Source organism: Kryptolebias marmoratus, linkage group LG3 (assembly GCF_001649575.2).
Source record: "Kryptolebias marmoratus isolate JLee-2015 linkage group LG3, ASM164957v2, whole genome shotgun sequence".
Lineage (NCBI taxonomy): Eukaryota > Metazoa > Chordata > Actinopteri > Cyprinodontiformes > Rivulidae > Kryptolebias > Kryptolebias marmoratus.
The window spans coordinates 16,648,722-16,668,910 of record NC_051432.1 but is presented as its reverse complement, the minus strand read 5'-3'; the positions used below and the strand labels follow the sequence as shown (position 1 = coordinate 16,668,910).

General features: G+C 41.3%; 1 protein-coding gene across 2 annotated transcripts in view; it reads left to right on the top strand.

Moving 5' to 3' along the window:
• Nucleotides 1-7,420: 7,420 nt before the first annotated feature.
• The window catches only part of gna12a (guanine nucleotide binding protein (G protein) alpha 12a), a 28,601-nt gene continuing 15,832 nt past the window's right edge, over nt 7,421-20,189 (top strand). The window contains exons 1-2 of one of the 2 annotated variants that reach the window (XM_017407975.3): nt 7,424-8,186; nt 14,665-14,883. In XM_017407975.3, the coding sequence (XP_017263464.1) occupies nt 7,869-8,186; nt 14,665-14,883 (537 nt within the window). In that variant the 5' untranslated portion in view covers nt 7,424-7,868. Of the gene's footprint in view, nt 8,187-14,664; nt 14,884-20,189 lie in introns of both variants that reach the window. The other variant, XM_017407984.3, reaches the window with a different exon arrangement.

Here is a 20,189-nt window from a genome sequence, read left to right as displayed (position 1 = left end):
ATTTCAGATTCATTTTAATATTTTTGTTAGTTTTGTAAAATGCCCGTGTGCTTGTTTGGCGTTGGTAAAATATCTTATGAACCATAGGATGCCATTCAAGATCAACATTAGCAAACCGATTAACAGGTGGTAGCTGAGAGTCATCCTCAACACATTCTCTGAGTGCCAGATCTCACATGATGTCGCTGAGATCATGAAGTTATTTTAGCTTAAATCTCCGGCATGAAAGGCGGCGGGCGATAAGCATTGCTTCAAAGGATGCTAAACCTTTCATTTAATGGAAGGAGATCATGTGTGTGAATTAATCATATTTGGTGCTATAGTTTTGCACTTTGGTTTGTGAATTCTATGTTTTTTTTTTCTTTTATCACCTCCACCAAGGAAGTCATCTTCTCTGTTGCATCTATCTGATTACTTAACAAGGTATGAACGAATTTTTATAAAATTTACAGGAAACGTCAAACACGCTACAAGAAGCAAATGATTCAATTCTGGTGCTGATCTGGTCAACGTTTAAGGTCAAAGGTCACAGATCAGCCTGTGCTCCAGCTCTGCAGCTGTATAACAGGAATGTTTAACTGCACATCTGGACACCTCGTGGGTGATCGCTGCTGATTTCAAGGTGACTGGGTCAAAGGTCAAGCTCACAGGTAATCCCTTTGTTAAAAACGTGTCTCTGCTCCTACATGTGACCCTTTTGTTTCCTCCACCAAGGAGGTTCTGTTTCCGGTTGTTTGTCTGTCTGTTAGCAAAGATGAGGAAAAAACTAAAGAACACATTTGGGTGAAATGTTCAGGAAATGTTGGGGTTGGATTAAATGTTGGCGATGATCCAGATTACAACCTGGATCACACCGTTTTTTAATCACGCTCTGGCCTCGGTGGAGGTTTGTGCTCAGAGTGATTCTAGTTTGAGGCGTGCATTCATTTGGCTGATTTTTCTGACTCCTTGTCATTTTACACAAACATGGCCGACTGTCTTACTTCAACATTAGGTTACCATGACCTCCTGAACAAAGTGAAAAAGATTTTTTTTAATTGGTTTTACTTTTAAAGAGCTGCCAGTGCAACAATCTAAGGACGGGTGTAAAACATTCAGTTTTATGAAAAACCGAGCTGAATTTTCAGTCATCTGTGACTTCAGGAAGCTACTTGTTATAAATGCATGAATTACTGAGTCAGATATGAATAAAAATCTTTTTCAGATGATCAGAGGCTCATTTAGTAATGTCATCTTATGACTAATTGGATATTTTACTGGTCTTTATTATTCAGACGTGATGAAACAAGTTTCCTACAAGTTTTGTTGTTTGACTCAGTATCACTGAAGAAAGATTTTCCCTCAGCGAGCGCTGAAGAACAAATAAAGGTTGACTGAAACCCGATTAGTTGTCATGGCTCCTCATCAGACAAGTCCTCCAAATGAATTCTCTCTGATGGACCTCAGTGTCGGACGCCTCGTCCAGCTGGCTGGTTTCGGCAGGGTCCGCTTCCTTTGACTCCCGGTTTTCGTCTTGATAACAACAGTCGGTGGACAGAAGGAAGTCTGACGGAGTAATGAAGCTCCGCTCGTCCAACTGGCGCAAGGAAAGCCAGATTACGCTTGTGGTGAAACTGGCCTGGAAGACGAGCTCCTGTTTCTCTGGCAGGGCGGCGCGTTTGAGCAGAGAGTCTCCTGTTGGCTTGGCTGAGCTGCGGGCTCGGACCAGGTTGGCCAGGCTCGAAGGCTGGAGCTTATTTAATGGAGTGGAAGAGGACGTGGACAGGAGCTGGGAGGGGAAAAAACAAATCTAAGAAACCAGCAGAGAGGACCGTGTCGAAGCTGTGGCTCGTCACTTTCACTTTTTATTCAGCCTCCTTGAATAATAAACAAGCTCTCATAACAGGACTTTCATTCTTTGAATGAATGCATGTCACCCGCCACCTTTCATGCCAGAGTTTTAAATTCAGATCATCTAATGATGAGAAAGGAAGGAGGTGTAGCTGTTTCGGTCAAACCTTGTAAATGACACACGATCCTGAGATATTATGAGATCTCATGTGATCTGTTACCACATGAAGTGTTGAGGATGATTTTCAGCTACTACCAAACAAAGTTTAGCTCAGTATCTGTCAAATTGGCTGAGTTATAGCTATTTGTCTGTTTGCTAAGGTTGCCTAGCTGTGGTGGCCATAAGTTATTTAGCTGAAGTTAACATTTAACTAACATCTGTCGACTGGTTCATGAGATATTTTGGTAGCGCTACAGACAAACCAGCACACTCGAGCAAAAACTAGATCGCCTTTCCTTTCGGCGGTGGACAATAATAAGCAGCAGTAGACAAAGTGATGCTAAATAAATACAAATAAATCCATTTCTTTCCTCTTCTTGTTTACTGGAACAGCTCTAGTGGATCAGAGTCGGCGCCTGATCTGGAGCTTGTGTTTTACATGATGGTCTAGAACCAAAAACAGCTGCTCTGGAAGCTGAATTGTCACGACTGAGAAGACCAACAAACACTGGGACTGCCAGTTTGTGTAAAATAAAGAACAAACTGAGCCAGTGTCCTGTTTGATCTGCCAAATCAACAGAAGAACAAGCTGAAGCTCCACTATGGATGATGTGACATTGAAGCAGGGCTTTATTACATATTTATGTAGCTGGCTTTTTCAGATGCTGGCTCTCAAAGTGCCATTCATGATGGCATTTATACAGAACATGTCTGCAGGAGCAATATCCCAACATAAACTGCAGAAATACTTTGGGCAAACAAAAAAAGACAGTTTTCTTTTGTTTTTTATTGCTCTGACCAAAGCTTGGGTTAAACACTGTAGAAAAACTGAATAAAAGAAATAAAACTAGAGAGAAATTGATTTTTTTTTTTTTCAAAAATCCTGCGTGAATGTCGAGTGTTGAATGACTTTGGTTTGCTGAAGCTGAAACTGAGTCGTTAAAACTAAAAAAAGCAGAATACTAGCAAAAAGCTACAAGAAGAAAATGCTAACCAAAGGCCAAAAGTACCAAAAAGCTAGCTAAAAGTAGCAAAAAGTGAACTAAAGGCATGAAAATGCTAGTTCAGTAAAGGTAGTTAGATGGCTAATTAATAGGCTAGTTAAATGGTTAAAGTAACAAAAGGCTAGCCAGAAGCTAAAAGTTAGCAGAATGGTACCTGAAAGCTAAACCTATCAAAAGGATAGCTACAAGCTTAGCAGAAAAAGAAAATGTTTTTGAAGCAGCTGAAGAGATCTCAGTGTATTTCTATGGGGGAAATATTTGCAAATAAAGTTAAATATTTTGAAAAGTATAAAAGTTACTAAAACCACAAGTCGTACCACCCATCTCCTGACTGAGCTGAACGTTCTGATATCCGAATGACTAAAATAGCACAAAGAATGCAGAAGCAGTTTGACTGCAAATAGAAAACGTAAGACAATAACGTAAACGCTGAAAGTTGTAAATTCTCCCCAGCTCCGAGTGAGAACCCAACACACCCAGCTGCTTCAGACTGGTTGGATTCATTACTCATAGTAGGTTGTGTTCAGCACATTTCCACAGTCTTCTACAAGGTCACCGAGGCCAGCGCTTTCGTTAAAAATAGAACTTAAAGCTCAAAGTGTCATCATTTTAATCACTTTCTACCAGTTTCTTTTGATTTGAGTGAAAGTGGTCAGCCATTTGAAGCCAACCGTGGGCATTATTCCCACCCGTGTGTTTGAAGAGGCTTTTTGTTCTAGTGAAGTGCCTGCGCAGTGCGCTATCCATCATTTAAACCAGTTTTATCAAAGGTGCTGTTGCAGCCGAGTTTAAGGATGCCACGATGCTGTCGTTTGTTGAACAAAACTAACTTTAATCCTGATGAGGGTTTTTTTTTTTTTTTTTAGGTCTGTTTCTAAACTGCTTTTATTCTCCAAGGATTCAGGAGAAAGAAACAAAATTGTTTCATTATCAGGGCACAGATCTTCATTTCTAAAATGTTTTAATGATCTTTTATCAAGTACAGAAGAATGCCCTGCTGCTGTTTATTGACTCAGTGTGAAGACCGTCGATTAACTTGGTCTTAAAACTGAGTATTGGGAGGGTTTTATAGTGTAGCTCCAGGGTTTTTTTTTTTGCTTTTGTCATTTTTCTGAGTATCACACAGCCTGACCTTAAAGTAAATCTGCTGAGGCCTCCACTCCTGGGAAGATTGAGAGCTGTCCTGAATGTTTTCTACTTGTCAATAATCCTTCTCTCTGAAGAATGATGGACTCCAAATTGTTTGGACATGGCCTTGTGACCCTCCCCAGATTGATGGGCAGCAACAATTGCTTCTCTGTGAACACTGCTGAAGTATATATATTTTTTTCCCTTGGCATTGTGTTAACACACACCTGAATGCTCCAGAGCAACAAACTGCTCAAACTTCTGATGCTCTGGAGGTTCCCACTCCTCCAGTGTGTTTGATGAGCACCGGCTGGCTGTTAAAAACCCTCTGGAAGCAGTAAGGCTGGAATTAATTTCACACATTTGCTTCTGCATTTTAGCTCCTTTTTTTGTAAAATAAATATTGAGTGTGATATGTCAAATATAGCTGTTTATCTGGGGCTTTATTTATGTAGGTTTTTTTACCTGGTTTAAGGACAAAATATATATTTAATTGCTCACTTTTACATGAACCTTTATTTGTATGCATGCATACAGTTTTTTTACTGCATGAAAAATGTATCAAAAAAAGAAACAATTCCTCTGAACTGAAAATATCTGAAAGATCTGAACTGTTGCTTCAAAGTCCAGTTTTAAAACCTAATTCATAGAAAGTGATGTGGCTCACCGTCTTAGACCGATCTGAACTTCTGTTTTCAGTCTTACAGTCATGACATTGTTGTGTATAAATCAATGAAATACTCAAACTGTTCATTGCTGGTGAAGAAAAACAAAACATCGAAAAACCTCAGATTACAATTATCTGTAGAAGTGGTTGCTCAATACGACAAAAGTTATAAAGTGCTTTTAATACAGTGCAAATAAAAAATGGGGGGGGGGGAATCAATACATTTAATTAATGAGAGTAGTTTTAAAGGGTATTTGTTAAAAGCATTTCAGACCGAGAAAATACAATTGATGAAGTGTAGACCACAGCCTGAGCGAAATCTGATGAAAAATGTGATTACTTCAATTTTACTAAAAGATCTTTTTGAGCATTGAGACAAATTTGTGACAATGTCAAGCCTGGAAATATAATGTGATGTCTTTTTTTGAACAAATGCTAATTTAATTATTTAATCCAGGCCAGAGCGATCTCAGCTGAAGGAGAGAAGGAGCACAGTGGGAAATGCAAGCTTTTTTACAGCAATTCTTAATGATTCACTTTCTGTTCTACAATCACTTTTGACATTTAGAACTGTCAGGGATTTCACATGGAACATTAAAAGAAAAAAAAAAAGAAAAGGTTTTATGTTTTTTCAGCAACTTGCAAACCAGGGAATGTCAAGGTCTCTTGTGAAGTTCTGTAAAAAATAAAATCCTTTTTTTTTTTAAACTGTGCGATTTTACAAAATGACACAATGAACAAACACTTTCCTCCCAGCCTCTCACTGTTGGATTTTATACAATATAAAAGTTGGCCTTTTTTTGTCATGAAAAGAGGGCAAACGGTGGAAGTGGGACCCAAATGCAGGCACTCAGGGAGGCTGTAAGGGCAGACGGGTCATAAAAAAACCTACATTTTTCTAAAAAGAACAAACTAAACCAAACAAATTTTACTCTAACCTAACTGAGTAGCACAAGGCAGCACAAGCAAAGACATGACAAGTAAAATAAAACGAGTTAACCGTGCTTTTGTTTCAAGTCAGAACCAGCAGGATTTCCTAAATGTAACCAGGCTAACTATTATTAGTCATCACTAACATTGTATTTCTTTGTATTTTATGCTCTCAAACACTGTAACAGCATATAAAATGAACTGTTCAGTGCTGTGTACCACTGATTTATTAAGATACACACTGATAATTGAAAATATTAAAATATTACTGCAGCTAACAACGCTTTTCATGCACGAGGCGGCCATATTGGATTTTAACGGGTGTGACAGTTAATATTTTTTTTTTTTTATTGGAAATTTCAGCTTCCAAGTTCAGACAAAACTTACCTTAAAACCAGTGATTCCCAATCCTGGTCCCGGAGGAACACCATCCTGCATGTTTTTCATGTTTCCTTGCTCCTCAGCAGGTCTTCAAGTTCAGCACAAACCCCTTAATCACTCAGTCAAATCAGGTGTCTTCTTCTTCTTCTTTTCGTGAAGTTTTATGGCAGCTTGCAGAAACAGAAGGCGTGCATTAGCGCCACCTACTGATGTGGAGTGTGGATCAAAATCTCTGTTTGCCTTTATGTACAGTCCTGCTCACCATTATTGGCACCCATGAAGTTAAAGTACATATAATGAAATATTTACTGAAGGAAATTCATCAAGTGAAACAACATCTTATTGCTGATAGCTTGTGCTTGATGCAAAACAGCAAATGATCAAAACATTTAAAAAGATAAACATTATGAGGAAAACAAAGAAAAACATAATTTTTACCATGCCAATGGTATTGGCACCCTTTGCTGCAAATCAATATGAAAACCCAATTTGGCTCACCTGTTGCAAATCACACATAAAGATCACTTGTGATGGACTGCCTCCACACATATGACATGGATTAACCAATGAATGATCATGAAGATATTCACTCAGCTATGCAAATCATGAAGGGGTGCCAATAATGGTGAGCAGGACTGTATGTAATCGTGCTTATGTTCTACTTATCACCCTAGTTTTTCTTTAAAAAATGTTTAATAATATGAATAGCTATTCCTTGAAGGAATGCACATCGCCTGCTGGAGTTATGTAGTAAAATGATCATATGCTTAGAAATGACAAAGTTCAATTTGGTTTACTCCATTATTAACCAGTTAAAAATACAGCCAATAATTATTTTCCCGAAAATTTAATTAAAATCCCTCTGGTGGTTCATGAGATATTTTGCTAACAGACAAACAGAGGTTGACACCAATAGTATGCCAAAGTTTTAAACTAAGATGTTGTGCAATGTGTTGCACTTGGAGTATGTGTTGGGATGATGTTCAGCTACTACTATGCTAAATTTTACGTCAACATCTGTAAAACCGACTGAATTATAGACATTTTTGTGCTTCCTGAGGTCAGTTGTCTGTGGCGGCCATCTTAAATCGGACAGACTTCAGTTGTTACTTGGTTGTAGATGTTCATCCAGTTTATCCATTTTATTTAAAATCTGTTTATGAGATATTTTGATATCATGGAGTCAAACAACACACACACGGGCTCGAACAGGCGACAAATATCCCCCACCGCGCACTCTGCTCGGTTAAAATCCTGTCAGTTGTGCCGCTGGCGCCCCCTGTCGGTGAACCCCGGAAGTCCCCCGGCGGGCCCCCCTTCATCGCTGTGACCGTCCCACCGCCGCCCGCAGGGGGGCTGCTCCCAAGTTCACAAACCGCTGGATGTTTGGATAGTTTGTCGACCGTCCCACAGCGAGAGGTCTCACAGCCTGAAGCAGTGTTTTTTGTTTTTTGGATGGACACACCGAGTTTGAGTCAGTTTAAGTCGTGTTTTCTGGCCTCAGTTGGGGATATTTAAGCGTTCAAACTTCGGTTCTTGTTGATGGGGCGGCTGACCAAGATGGACCCCGCCGGTTGGACTCAAGAAGAACGGCTTCGCCCGCTGAATGTAGGCGTTAAGGATTGTTGTCCACGCAAGTGGATGTAGCCGAACTGGACCACTTCCACCCCAGAGGTCACACACCTAGAATGAACATTTTCCCACTGGAGTTTCGCTAAACTTTTTGTTGTTGTTGTTGTTTTCCCTTGTTCTTGACCGACTCGCCGTCATGTCGGGAGTGGTCCGCACCCTGAGCCGCTGCCTGCTCCCGGCCGAGGCCAGCCGGGAGCCGGGCGGCAGCAAGGAGCGGAGCCGGGGGAGGGACGCGGCGCAGGAGCGGGAGGCGAGGCGCAGGAGCCGGGAGATAGACGCCTTGATCGCCCGGGAGAGGAGAGCCATCCGGCGGCTGGTGAAGATCCTCCTCCTCGGGGCCGGAGAGAGCGGAAAGTCCACATTCCTGAAGCAGATGCGCATCATTAACGGGCAGGAGTTTGACCAGAAAGCGCTGCTGGACTTCCGGGACACTATCTATGAAAACATACTGAAGGTGAGCTCATTTTACGGATTAATCGGTTGGAAGAGTCCCTACAAACCTTAAAGGCAACCCAGCTGGTTTTACTTTATGATCAGTTTTCAGATTTCATAGTTTTCTCATCACTTTTAGGGAAAAAAGTCACAGAAACTAATGGGAACATCTCTTTTTTTCAGTCAGCTGTGAACTTTGACCCTTGAAGGCAGTGACAGCTTTCTTTAAATGACCCATTACTGAACAAAAAATAAAAGATTTATTGAGGCATAAACTAAACAACCACCCGATCCAGCCGTAATGGGATAATCACTTGTTAGTGCCCCATAATGTTTATATCACAACTGAGGTTCACACACAGATCTGTTGACATAGTGCATATTTTGATCTTGAGCTGTGTGTGTGTGTGTGCTGTCCCTTTGTTTTCTGGCATGGCTGGGCCTCCTTCACCAGCTAACAATACCAGACTATTCCTGAGGGATGAGCACATCCGCCTGAGTGCCACACACCGCCCAGACAAGGATAAGAGCCCTCACTCCAACGCAGACAAGACCGCATTCACAACCCTCCCCCAGATACAAGAGGTGGTCCTGTCTCAGGCCAGATCACCAACACAATACACCCCCCCGCCCCCACCCTGTGTACACACACTTACCCATAATCCAACGTAAACTACCCGCCCGGTCAAGTACAAGTATTTGAGGTTTGGCATAAAAAAAAGGTCCTAGTTGCAGATGAACTAAAAACAGCCCAAAGCTGAAATAAGATATATTTTTTGCACGTTGAGAAACATGGAAGCGCCAATGCCGCGTTTCTCCTTTTCTCCTCTTCTTCGTTGCAAAATAAGTAAAAGCACACGGACCTTTCCACTACAGAACATGATGTGGTTTGGCATTTTTCTCGCTAACCTCAGCAAGTCTTTCCCCCCCAAAAAAAACAAAAACCAACCAAACAAACAAAAAATGTCTCGTCCCAATGGCAACGTATGTTCCTCAGAAACCTAAACATGTCGTTCAGTGTTAGCAGATATGCGCCGATCATTTTAATTTAAATATAGATGCAAAAAAAAAGCAGCTGGGTTTCTGGATTTTGGAGGAATTTCCCCTTGCATTTGCAGCTACAAACTCTGTCCACTCTTAATGTTTCTCAGAAGTCTTGAGCCCATGCAGCTTCTTGTTTATTATTTTTTTGTTCTTATCTGTTAAAACCATGACTGTTTTTAACGGCTCGCTGCTCTCGGGCCTGAAAATCACACTGAGGCGTTTCTGGATCCATAAAGCAGATGACAAAACCTAAAAAAAAAAAATCTATTTTTCCGGGAGAACATTAATCTCATCTTCACAGAGTCGTGAACCAACCTCTGCTTTCATTTCCCAGTCAGAAATCACTGTTCTGTCAGATCGTTGGCGTCTCAGAGATTCACATTTCCTGCAAATAAAAGGCACCAACGAGCAGTGAGGTCCGTTCATTCAGTCATTCTCCCGAGTATACAAGGAGCTAATAGTGTTATTAAGGTTGCAATCGTCTTCATCTCATTTACAATGATTGTCTTTTGCAACAATAGTTCAGCTTATAACAAGAAGAAACTCTAAATATGTCCCAAACTATGCTGTTTTGTTTTGGTTTACATTTAAGCCCTGTCAACATTACTCTGGATCATTTGAAAAACAGATATTTTCGGCTGTGTTTGCACCTCCCGTCCACACAAATTGAGTTTTTTTAAGAGGGAAATCCAGCTGTTTTAAGGAATTCTCGCCATAGTGGAGCCTTTTAGAAACTCACGTTTGGGAAATAGATAACCTAAGAGACTATTTTGCGCGTGCCCGCCTATCACTTTGGGCCCCAGAAACTAAATTGAACCATGTTTTGTTCCTTGTATGTTTGGCTGTATCCTTAACCTGTTGCCATTAAACGTTTCTGTGCCGATGGATTAATAACTGAGAGGAAACGGTAAATGGCAGCTAAAGACAAAAAAAGAAAGAGTTTAAAGAAAATCTTTATCCAAACTCAGCATGTTTGTCATTTATATTTCAATGCCATTAATGTGAATGTTCTTGCCACTAAGTGGGATATTTCAGCAGGTTTGTTTTTTTATGTATGGACGGAGATAAAATAAATATCTCTAATAAATCTGTTAGATAAACTACTGGAGATGGAACTTTTAGAAAAAAGAAAACAGAGAAAGTATTTGATGTACGTTGCTATAAATGTCTAAGACAACTGTTGGGCGGCTCAATTACTCACTATTCTACATTAACTTTTATATAGTAATGTTTTCACTCTCATAAAATAAAATAAAACGGTCTTCACGATCAAAACCAAGGGGCGAACTCAACGGAGTAAAAATATCCTGAAACAGATGGGTTGAGTTTCTGAACACGGTCACTTATATCCGTTGATTCTGGGTGATCTTAGAGAAAATCACCTTAACGTTTCGACCTAATGACCTTCATCAGAGCATGAGAAACACAACGGTCCTATTATTAAAACACAAGAAAATAGCAGGCGATTGAGTCAGAAAGACCACATTACTTCTAACTTCCAGAGGTCAAACAAGATATATCTTTGTTTATAATTGCTTTAAACTTAACAAAAGTCTGAACGTAAAGCAAAACACCTCTGAAAAGAAGTTGTATAACTCCTGTTTCTTAGCTTCAAACAGGCATTAATCTAAAGATGAAGTCTAATAGGCAGGCATGTTTGCACAATCTTCCTTTAAATGGCCCGAGTTAACCTTTTCCTGACATTCCAGGTGTATGCTACCTGTCTGTTTTTGGTTTCTTTTACACCGTCCAAAATATAAAAAAATAAAAACGCTGTTCATAATTACACAAGACAAAGAATCGCAGCGACCAGTGCTTAGCTGAGTGTGCTTGAGGACACCCCTCATGGCAGGTGGAGAACATCCCCACCTTTCATGGGAACCTAATGACAGAGGACGAGAACAAAGCAGGAGAGGAAGGAGGAGATGAAGCTGGCAGGGAACACACAGGTGGGGGATACATTTGGCTTTAGAGGATAAAAATCATAGAGGGTGTGTCCCTTCCCTTTGATTCTCTAATTACACATCCTCAATCTTTGTCAGCGTACAACCATTTGTTCCTCACACAATGAAGTCCAAAAAACCAACCAACTGCTGGCAATTACGGATTTGCTGCCAGATTACTTGAACGTGTCATCTAACTCACAAGTTGTGCTTCTTCACTAGAGTAGGAGATAAACACGAACAACCACAGGGTTAGTGTTTTTCCACTCCGTGCGTTTATCTTATCTCCCAGCCCTCGTTTATCAGTCGCTGGCTTTCTCGGCATTCTTTGAATTATTTGGCCAAGCCCTGGTAGTTGAGGAGACGCTCATGCGTTGTTGTCGTCCCTCTGAGAGTCCTGAGCAGGCGTTGGATCAACGCAGGAAGAGAGCTGCCTGATAACCACAGCGCAGTGATGGATGCAGCAGGACTCGGCTCTGTCGTCGCCATTCGCCGAAGATAATTGCTCTTAATGGCGCTGATCACACTGGTGGGGGGGTTGTGAGAACTCATAGTTTCAGATGTTAGATAGTCATGTTTTCAAGGCGTCGATGTTCGGTTCCTGTTTTCACTTCATAGTTATGACCAGGGTAAAGTCTGGAGTCGAGTTGGCAGAAAGCACGGATCAGTGGGAAAATCGACTGAAAACACCAACGTGTTTAAAGCGGGCTTTATTTATTTATTTGTTGCGTGATTTAGGAGCGGAAAATAACTCGGTCCCACAAAGAAGAACACAGAAAGGACATAAATCATTTTTATTAAGTTGTTTGTTCAGTAATGCAGTTAAAAAGGGCAGTTAATGGGAAAGATGGAGGTCAGGTTTAGGTCCAACAAATCAAATCCCTTGTTTGATAGAAGAGGTTCCTCAGGATTAATAAACTCAGAAATGGTGCTGCACTGTTGAGCTGTGCATCTTGGAGCTTTTAATAATTTGATCCTTTTTCTTTACGCCCATTCGCATAAAACTAGTGAATAAAACTGATGCTGAAAGCATTTTAAAGCACCCGTTTCTGTCTGTATTCGGCAGCACGTTCAAACCCGAGGGGGAAATAAAAAAGCAGAAAAACACTTTTCAGTCCCGTCCCCACAGCAACCCATGACCACCTCCGTTCAGACGGCGCCGCCTGCTAAACGTGACACGGTCACGTGAGGCTTCCTGACCGCGCCAGCCCGCCGACCCGCCGACCCGCCATCACCTGATCGCCACCCCGCGAGAAATTGACTCGCTCACGTCGGCGGCGTTTGGGAGAGACGTTGCTTCTCGGCTGGAGGAAAAGGGACAAAAGGTCTAACAGACAAGACGCTAACCAACAGGAAGCCGAGCAGCCACTGAAACACGTGCGCAGGAAGAGAGACAGACGTCCATATGAGGGATTATGCAACAGATTGTTGAGATTTATAAGGGGCATGTGAGCAGACAGAGAATAACAAAGACCCCAGTGTGGATGTGACTAAGTGCTGACTTGGATGAAGCGTGCCAGTGATTATTTTTTTGTTTTATGACCAACATCATATGTGTCACATTATTGTAACACTAAACACTGGTGTGTAATTTGCTCGCTTGTTGAGGGATTTTCTCCATCTCATTTGTCCTTAAAAATTAAAACACACATTCACATTGAACAAAAAGCTCTTGGATGGGATTAGCTTTAAAAGCACACAACACCCATGAATCATAAAGGACTTCCCGGTCAGATTGTACACACACACACACACAGTGCTGCTGCAGAAATGAGCAAAGCCTTTCTTTTGACTCACACACATTTGGCTGCACACCCGTCTGTCTTAAGAGGGAAATCTCTCTTTAAATGATCCTTTCTCGGTTTGTTTTTTTGGGGGGAGAGAGTTTTTAGAGGATTTCTTAAATTGCAGAGAAAAGGTTGAACTGGGTCAGGTGATGTTGATGTTGTGGGTGTATGAAGCCTGTTGAATGTGAGATTAAGCCGAGCAAATAAACTTGACTAGACTTGACATTGCGACGAGATAAAGCAGTCGTGAGTCACTGGCAGAGACTAACCACATGTCTGCACACATCCATCCGTGACCACGCCGTCCACAGTTGTTTCAGTTCATTCAACAAAACTGCTTGAGCAAATAGGCTTTATGAAGTTTGCTGAATTGGAACGTTAACCTGACACTAAAGACTAAATTACTCAGATTGCAGGAAACAATCAGGGTTCAGGGGAACATCCAGAACTAGTTTGACATCACAAAAGTCAAGTGGTTCTTAGTTTTTGTTTGTTTTTGCTGCTGTTGTTGTTAACAAAAATGTCTGCTGATGAGCTAACATCCTTCATTATTGTTGTTAGCTAGCAAGTTAACCAAAAGGTGTTAGCTAGAAAGCTAACTTTTATCTACTTGCAGCTACTTTTGACTTTAAACTCTCCTTTGTGTCTATTTTTTATCTATTACTCAAACAATTTTTGGTTTTCTTCTTATTAAGAACAAATCAGCTCAGTTCTACAAATGTTTAAACTAGCGTGCAAGTTAGCCTTTTAGCTAACCAAAATAGCTGACAAAAAGATGTTAGCAAGCATGCTAACTCTCATCTACTTATAAGCTAGCACACTAACAAAAGAGTTTGCAAGCTAGCAAGCTAACTTTTCTCCTTTTGTTGGTTAGAAAGCCAACTTTTTGTTATCCTTTTTAGTTAACGAGCTAACTTCAAACATTTGTACTATTGAACTGATTTGTTCTCATGTAAAAATACCTAAACATATATCTGGAACGGATAAAAATGTGAAAGGGAGGAAGTTAAAGTTGAAAGTATGACACCTCTAGACAACGAGTCTGTGAGAAATTGGTGTAAATACCAAATGATCAATCTCAGCAAACTGGAGAAAAGAGGAAACACAAACTTCTCTAATCTATAAACTGAAACAGATGTTAATCTTATGAAAACCCCACAGCAGAAGAACATCTTTTATTGATTTTTACAGCAGAAAAAATATATTTAATAGAGATTAGGGTCCTAGCAGCTACACCATAATTACTGTTATTAATAATTATTGTAAGTGTTGACGTTTGGTAGCTCTGCTGCTGAGTGGTGTCATGTGGCCAATTTACTGATAACCTGTCATCTTCACAGTATTAACACAGAGAATAGGAGTTTTGCAAAGGAGTGCTTTGCCTGCCATAAAAGGCACAGGGTTATATTTTTACGGATCAGGATCAAACCGATTACTGCTTCAGATCAGCAGAGAGGAGGAAGCTCACAGAAAAGTGAAAGCTGTGTTGACAGAAGGCCAGCTGATGAAAACATGATATTTGTTTTGTTTATTTATGATACTATCACACAGCTCTAATTAAAAACAAAGCCTACGGCTACGCTTTCTGACATGTGTTTTTGTTAAAGTCACTCTGTGTTTGTTTACCTGCTTTACTATCATTGTTGTTGTTATTGTATTTGCCGGCTTGAGGAAAAGCAGCTGTTGCTTCTCCGCTCTGACCGAGCGTGACGTTTTGTGTCTGCAGGGCATGCGCGTGCTGGTGGATGCCCGGGACAAACTGGGCATCAGCTGGCAGAGCTGCGAGAACGAGAAGCAGGGCATGCTGGTGATGTCGTGGGAGGGGCGAGTGGGCGTGTCGGGCGTTGAGCCGAGCGAGTTCCAGCTCTACGTGATGGCGCTGAGCGCGCTCTGGGCGGATGCCGGCGTACAGGAGGCCTATGCACGTCGCTCGGAGTTCCAGCTGGTGAGTGGCTCGGAACCAGATTTCTCACCACCTGTTTACCTTTCGATGTGTTTCTTTGAACTGATTTTAATCTGTGGCTCGTTTACATTACATAAATGAAAGTGGATGCTACCGTGGCAACTGTTCCACGCAGGACTTCAAGAACATAAACAAACTTACGTGTTGTTTGTTGGGAGCTTTTAGACCAGGGGTGTCCAACCCTGGTCCTCGAGGATCACTGTCCTACATGTTTGACTTGTTTCCCTGCTCCAACACACCTGATCCACTGGTTAAATCACCGAATCAGGTTAATCACCCACTGATTCAGAGCAGGTGTGTTGGATCTGTCTAACTTGGATAATGACGGGTTATTTCCACTTCTGAAAGAGAGCAACTGACGTTTTTGTCACTTTTTTTACTTCTTTTTTCCCACTTCCCTCTCAAAAAGCACTTAAAAGTAAGAAAAGGTTTTTCTCTCTTTTTTTTGTAACATTTTGGGGAAAATTTTCAAGGTTGCCATCACCATGAGCTGTCAGTGCAGCCACAGTTATAGTTTGGTGTTAAATATTTTTGTATCTTCAGGTAGTTTGCATCCATTTCACCCCTTCAAGCTATTTAGTTTTTAGTTGTTTTTTTTTGTAAACATGCAAACATGACATTTTGGAAGATGTGCTTTTTTTTTTTTTTATAAACGGTAGTCTTCTGGTTATTTTTAAAATGTTAAAAACTAAAGAGTGTATCTCTGCACATGCTTTTGCCAGTACTGAGTCTGAGTTCCTCCTCTCTGTGGGGGGTAAGTAAATAAGTAGAGCAGCGTTCGGCTCTGGAGGCCTGTTTGGTGATAGTTTTCCCAAGTGAGCATCAACAATAGAAAGTAGCATCAAAGCTTCATATTACTGTCTTAAACTCATGACGCAGCAAGTTTGTTTGCTCTTACAGACCAAACTGACGTCAAGAACAAGCTTTGAAAAGCTAAAGCTCTCCCCCCCCCTGCTGCGTCTCCTTAGATCACCATCATCAGAGCATAAAAATAGCTCTTAAACACAACGCAGAGACTATATCTAATTGCCAACATCCGTCTCGCCAACTATTCCTGCACTAGAGGAAGTGCAGCCGCAGAAGGAAGCCGGAGTTTATTCATTATTCAGGAAAGTAAAAAGCGTCAATGAATCCGTGTTTGAGCCAATTATTAATTTAAATGAAGTTCCGTCTCGGCCAGGTTTGTTTGGACTCAAACATCTTTGTTTCAGTTTAAACAAGCGCAACGTATTGATTGTTTTTCCTTTTGCCTTTATGTGGAATATAAAGCAGTTAGGGTCACGTTAAAGTGCGAAGCTCATTAACTACAGGCGGCGCGCTCACGCTGACAGAGCCGGCGCTGATTCAACGCGTTGAACAAACATCCACCGGGTTTGAACAGAACCAACCCTGCAGACATTCCTGACAGCTGACTGTCCACTTTGTGTACAAATGCTCTAATCTGCAACCTTTTGCTTATGCCCCCCCCCCATGAACTGAAGAGACGTTTTGGTTTATCGTGGTTTTCAGAGATCCGTTTATAACAATCAAGGCTCCATCAGTCTGTTAGAGCCACGATGTTATTAAAGCGGTGCGTTAGTGTTCCTCGCAGCTTCATTCAGGCATCTTCTCACTGATGGTGGCAGAGAGGACCACGGTGCACGTGAGAGCCGACGTCCTGTTAGAGCGGCTGAGCTGTGGTTGGACTGAACACACACACACACATGTGGGACGGGATCAGCTGAAATGGCCTCTTTCTTATTTTTACATATGTTTCAATGGTCTGTCATAAATACCAGGGTTCTGAATAGCAAGGATTTTATTTTATAGCCAAGAATAAAGTTGTTATTATCTTGAAGGGAAAATGATTTCTCCGTTACTTTGGATCAATGTGACCAGCGCCTCCTTCCTGTCTGTTAAATAGATTAGAGGAGATGAACGCTGTGGTTGTTTTCTGTTTACGGTCTGTGGAAAAGTTTTAAACCACCCTGTTTACTTTGTAGCAGACAGACCTGCTTGTAATACCTTTAAAGTTATCGTGTCCAGTAGTTCTTCAGCCTTTCTCATGAGGTTTCAGGTTCTCCTCGGTCTTTGGCTGTTTTTTTTCTTATTTTCTGTAAAGTCCTTGAACCTGATCGTGACAGCGAACGGCATAGAGTCAAATAAAAAAATAAATAAATAAGGAAAGTGGGGGACAAATAGAGACATGTTTAAAAGTTTTATATTTAGGAAATAGAAAGAAAATCTAGCAAAGACCTATTTTATTTGTCAAAATGTGCTATTTTATGGTATTTTTTATAGATTCAACAACAAAAATTAGAACAGATTATGTCTTTGTGGCAGGCTGCTGTTTGAAATTGTCGTTTTGCTCTTTTGTTCTCTTTGCCGACACGATGCTGGTGCATCCCTTTCAATTAGGAGCCTATTTATGCCTAAATTGTTAATTTGTCCTGATTAAGTGGCTTAAGCAAACAAAACAAAAATAAAGAGTACTCTAAAAATTTGTGAAAACGCAGCCAAAGTCTGAAGATAAACTCTAAGAGACTTTCAAAAAGCCTCAAGAACTGTTGATCAAGACGAACAAACTCTGACTTCTTGATGCCAAACATAAAAAACTGAGGGGTGATTTAAGACTTTTGCACAGTGCTGTATTTCACCTGAGCGTTGGCGAAATTAATTTTATTACAAGCCTTAATATAAAGAGATATGTGTGTAGGGGGAGAAATGGCTTTGATTCTTGACTTTTTAGGACAGACTGAGAAAACACTTGAAGCTAAATGATACAGTATTTCTACATGTTCCTGCTGAGGTTCCTCCAGTTTTAACGCCTGACATGCAGTGATTATTTGACAACATATTCCAAGACGAGCCACTTGCCAGACAGCTGCTAAATCCTCCTATGAGCGTGTAAATTAGAAACCAGCCTTCTGATCGTCTGACCATGCTGCACGCTTCCTGAGACGTCAGCGTGGGGGAACAACAGTTTCTTATTTAAAATTATCGTTTCAGTCAAACCCTCAAAACGCCCGAGACGTTTCTTACCCATTATTGCCTCTTGTCCCATCTGTCTCCTTCGCTGTGAGCTGAGCGGATGCCTTTAATAAAACACTTGTCACCGCAGTCGCCGTGCGGAGATCTGCAAATACGCCGTTCTCGTTTATTTAGCCCTGACTGTATCCAATCAGGAAGGTTTTAGACCTGTCAGCCGCAAACAAACAAAAAACAAAATGAATTAAAATAAAACCAAAAGTGGCTGTGAGCTGCTCAGAGCTGCTCAGAATAAAGGGGGGGGACGACGTATTCAGTCTTTTTCCATTTTAGATTTCCCTTTGTCTTCGACTTTTTAAAGGTGTAATTATTATTCTCCTGTCTGGGAGTGAAGCTGGTGAAGCGAAGCCCCGTGGAGCTTCATGTCCCACGTGACGTCCAGGTTTACCAGTCTGAAACGGCTGGTAAACCACATCACACTTCGTTTTCCCCTGTGGGCCTGATTTATTAAATAAACACCGATAAACTACACGCTGCTCACAACACCAACACCTTTGGTTTGGTTTAAGGTTTAACTCGTCCCGAGGAGAAGACGAGGGCTGCCTACTTGTTAGCTGCGTTTGTAAGCCTCTGTAACAGATGCTTAAGTTCTTCTTTTCTCTCTCTTTCTTGCTGCAATCTCCAGGGAACCAAACAAATTGAGTCTCCTTAAGAGTGCACACTCACTTGAGTTCACAGAGGAGTTTGTGACTGAGCAGAACAGCCAGAAAAAATCATTAACTCAACAAGAGCCAACAAATATGCCGCGATGGGCCAGACAGACTGTTAATGACGCGTAATGGTTCAGCAGAACGTTATGAATGACCACTAACCATATTGTGAGCGGAGGAAAATGTCTCACAGCTTCGAAGCGGCCAGCTGGTGCGCTCCGTGTTTTTTTTGGTTTTGTTTTTGCTGTGGCAGCCGCTTTTCTTTCGGACTTTTATGGAAAGTGACACTGCAGCTTTACCGTTTCCTCCGGGCTGTAAATCTGACCTTTCGCCTCGTTTCGCGTTTATCGGTGACAAAACAATCTGGAGTCGGGCAGATGCCACTTCCTCTCACTTAACATGCTGTGTGCGTCTGTGTGGGTGTGTGTAAGAGATGAACAACTTTAGGTCAGGCTGCTTTGTCTTATCTGAAGTTGCCGTTTGATAAAGCCGGTGTGTCACAGCAAGCTTCGCTCTGATTTAAAGGGCCGGTACACCGAGGAGGCAAACTTAGATGCCCGTTATCGTCTTCCATTCTGTCAAAGTTACATTTATCGCCCGCCTTTCGTGGCGGCGGGCGATCATGTCACCGCCTGTGTGTGTGGGCACGTGTTTGTTCGTCCACATGGCTGTTAGCGAGGTTTCTCTTGAGCTAATAGATGAATTTTAATTAAAAAGTGATCACTGGATGAACGTCTACAACTGATTAACCTTTGGAGTCAACCTCATTCAAGATGGCCTCCACAGCTAAGCACAAAAATGGCTATAACTTACCCAGTTTCACAGATATTGAGCTAAAATTTGATGCTGTTGAGGATTAAACCCAGCAGATACTTCCATCACATCACATTTTTACCTAAAACTTTGGCATTAACTGATGGTGTCAACCCTGTCTGTCTGTTAGCAAAATATCTGATGAACCACTGGGTGATTTTTAACGAAACTCTCAGAAAGTAGTCATTGGCGTGTTGGAAAGATTTAATGAAAAACGGTAACTTTTGAAAGGTTTTTCTCAATTTCTCAAATTGGTTTTGCGCTCAGTCATGGAGTTATGTCTCCACCTGTTAAAGCTGCTGCGTTTGTTTGTCGAAAAGTGAATTTTAACATCTGAAATGCCTCAACAGCAGTTTAAGTGCATCAGTGTTCAATGAAGGGGCTAAAAAAATCAGAGGTTTGAAGTTTTTCAGGTTCTTCCTGATTCTCCAAAGTAGCTCAGACTGACGGTCGCTTCAAACAAGACACTGTCTACGAGACACGCAGATTAAAGCCCCACTTTAAAAACAGCCGAACTGTTGCTTTAACCGTTTAAAAATGGCCGTTTTAGTTCGCCTGTCTCCAGTCATTTATATAACCCTTTAAACCCAGAAGAAGTCTGAGCGGACGTGCGCTCCGAGAGGTTCTAATCTGTCATTTATTCCCATTTTCAGTAAACCCTCCATTGATTTCCTGTCTTCTTGGGTAAATGGTAAATACAGCGTCCACGTCTCCGCGTCCCCTGTCACTGTTCTAAATGAAGACATGAGGAATGTCCCCTGTCCAAGCCAGTCATTTTACATCTTAAATGGGTTTTTG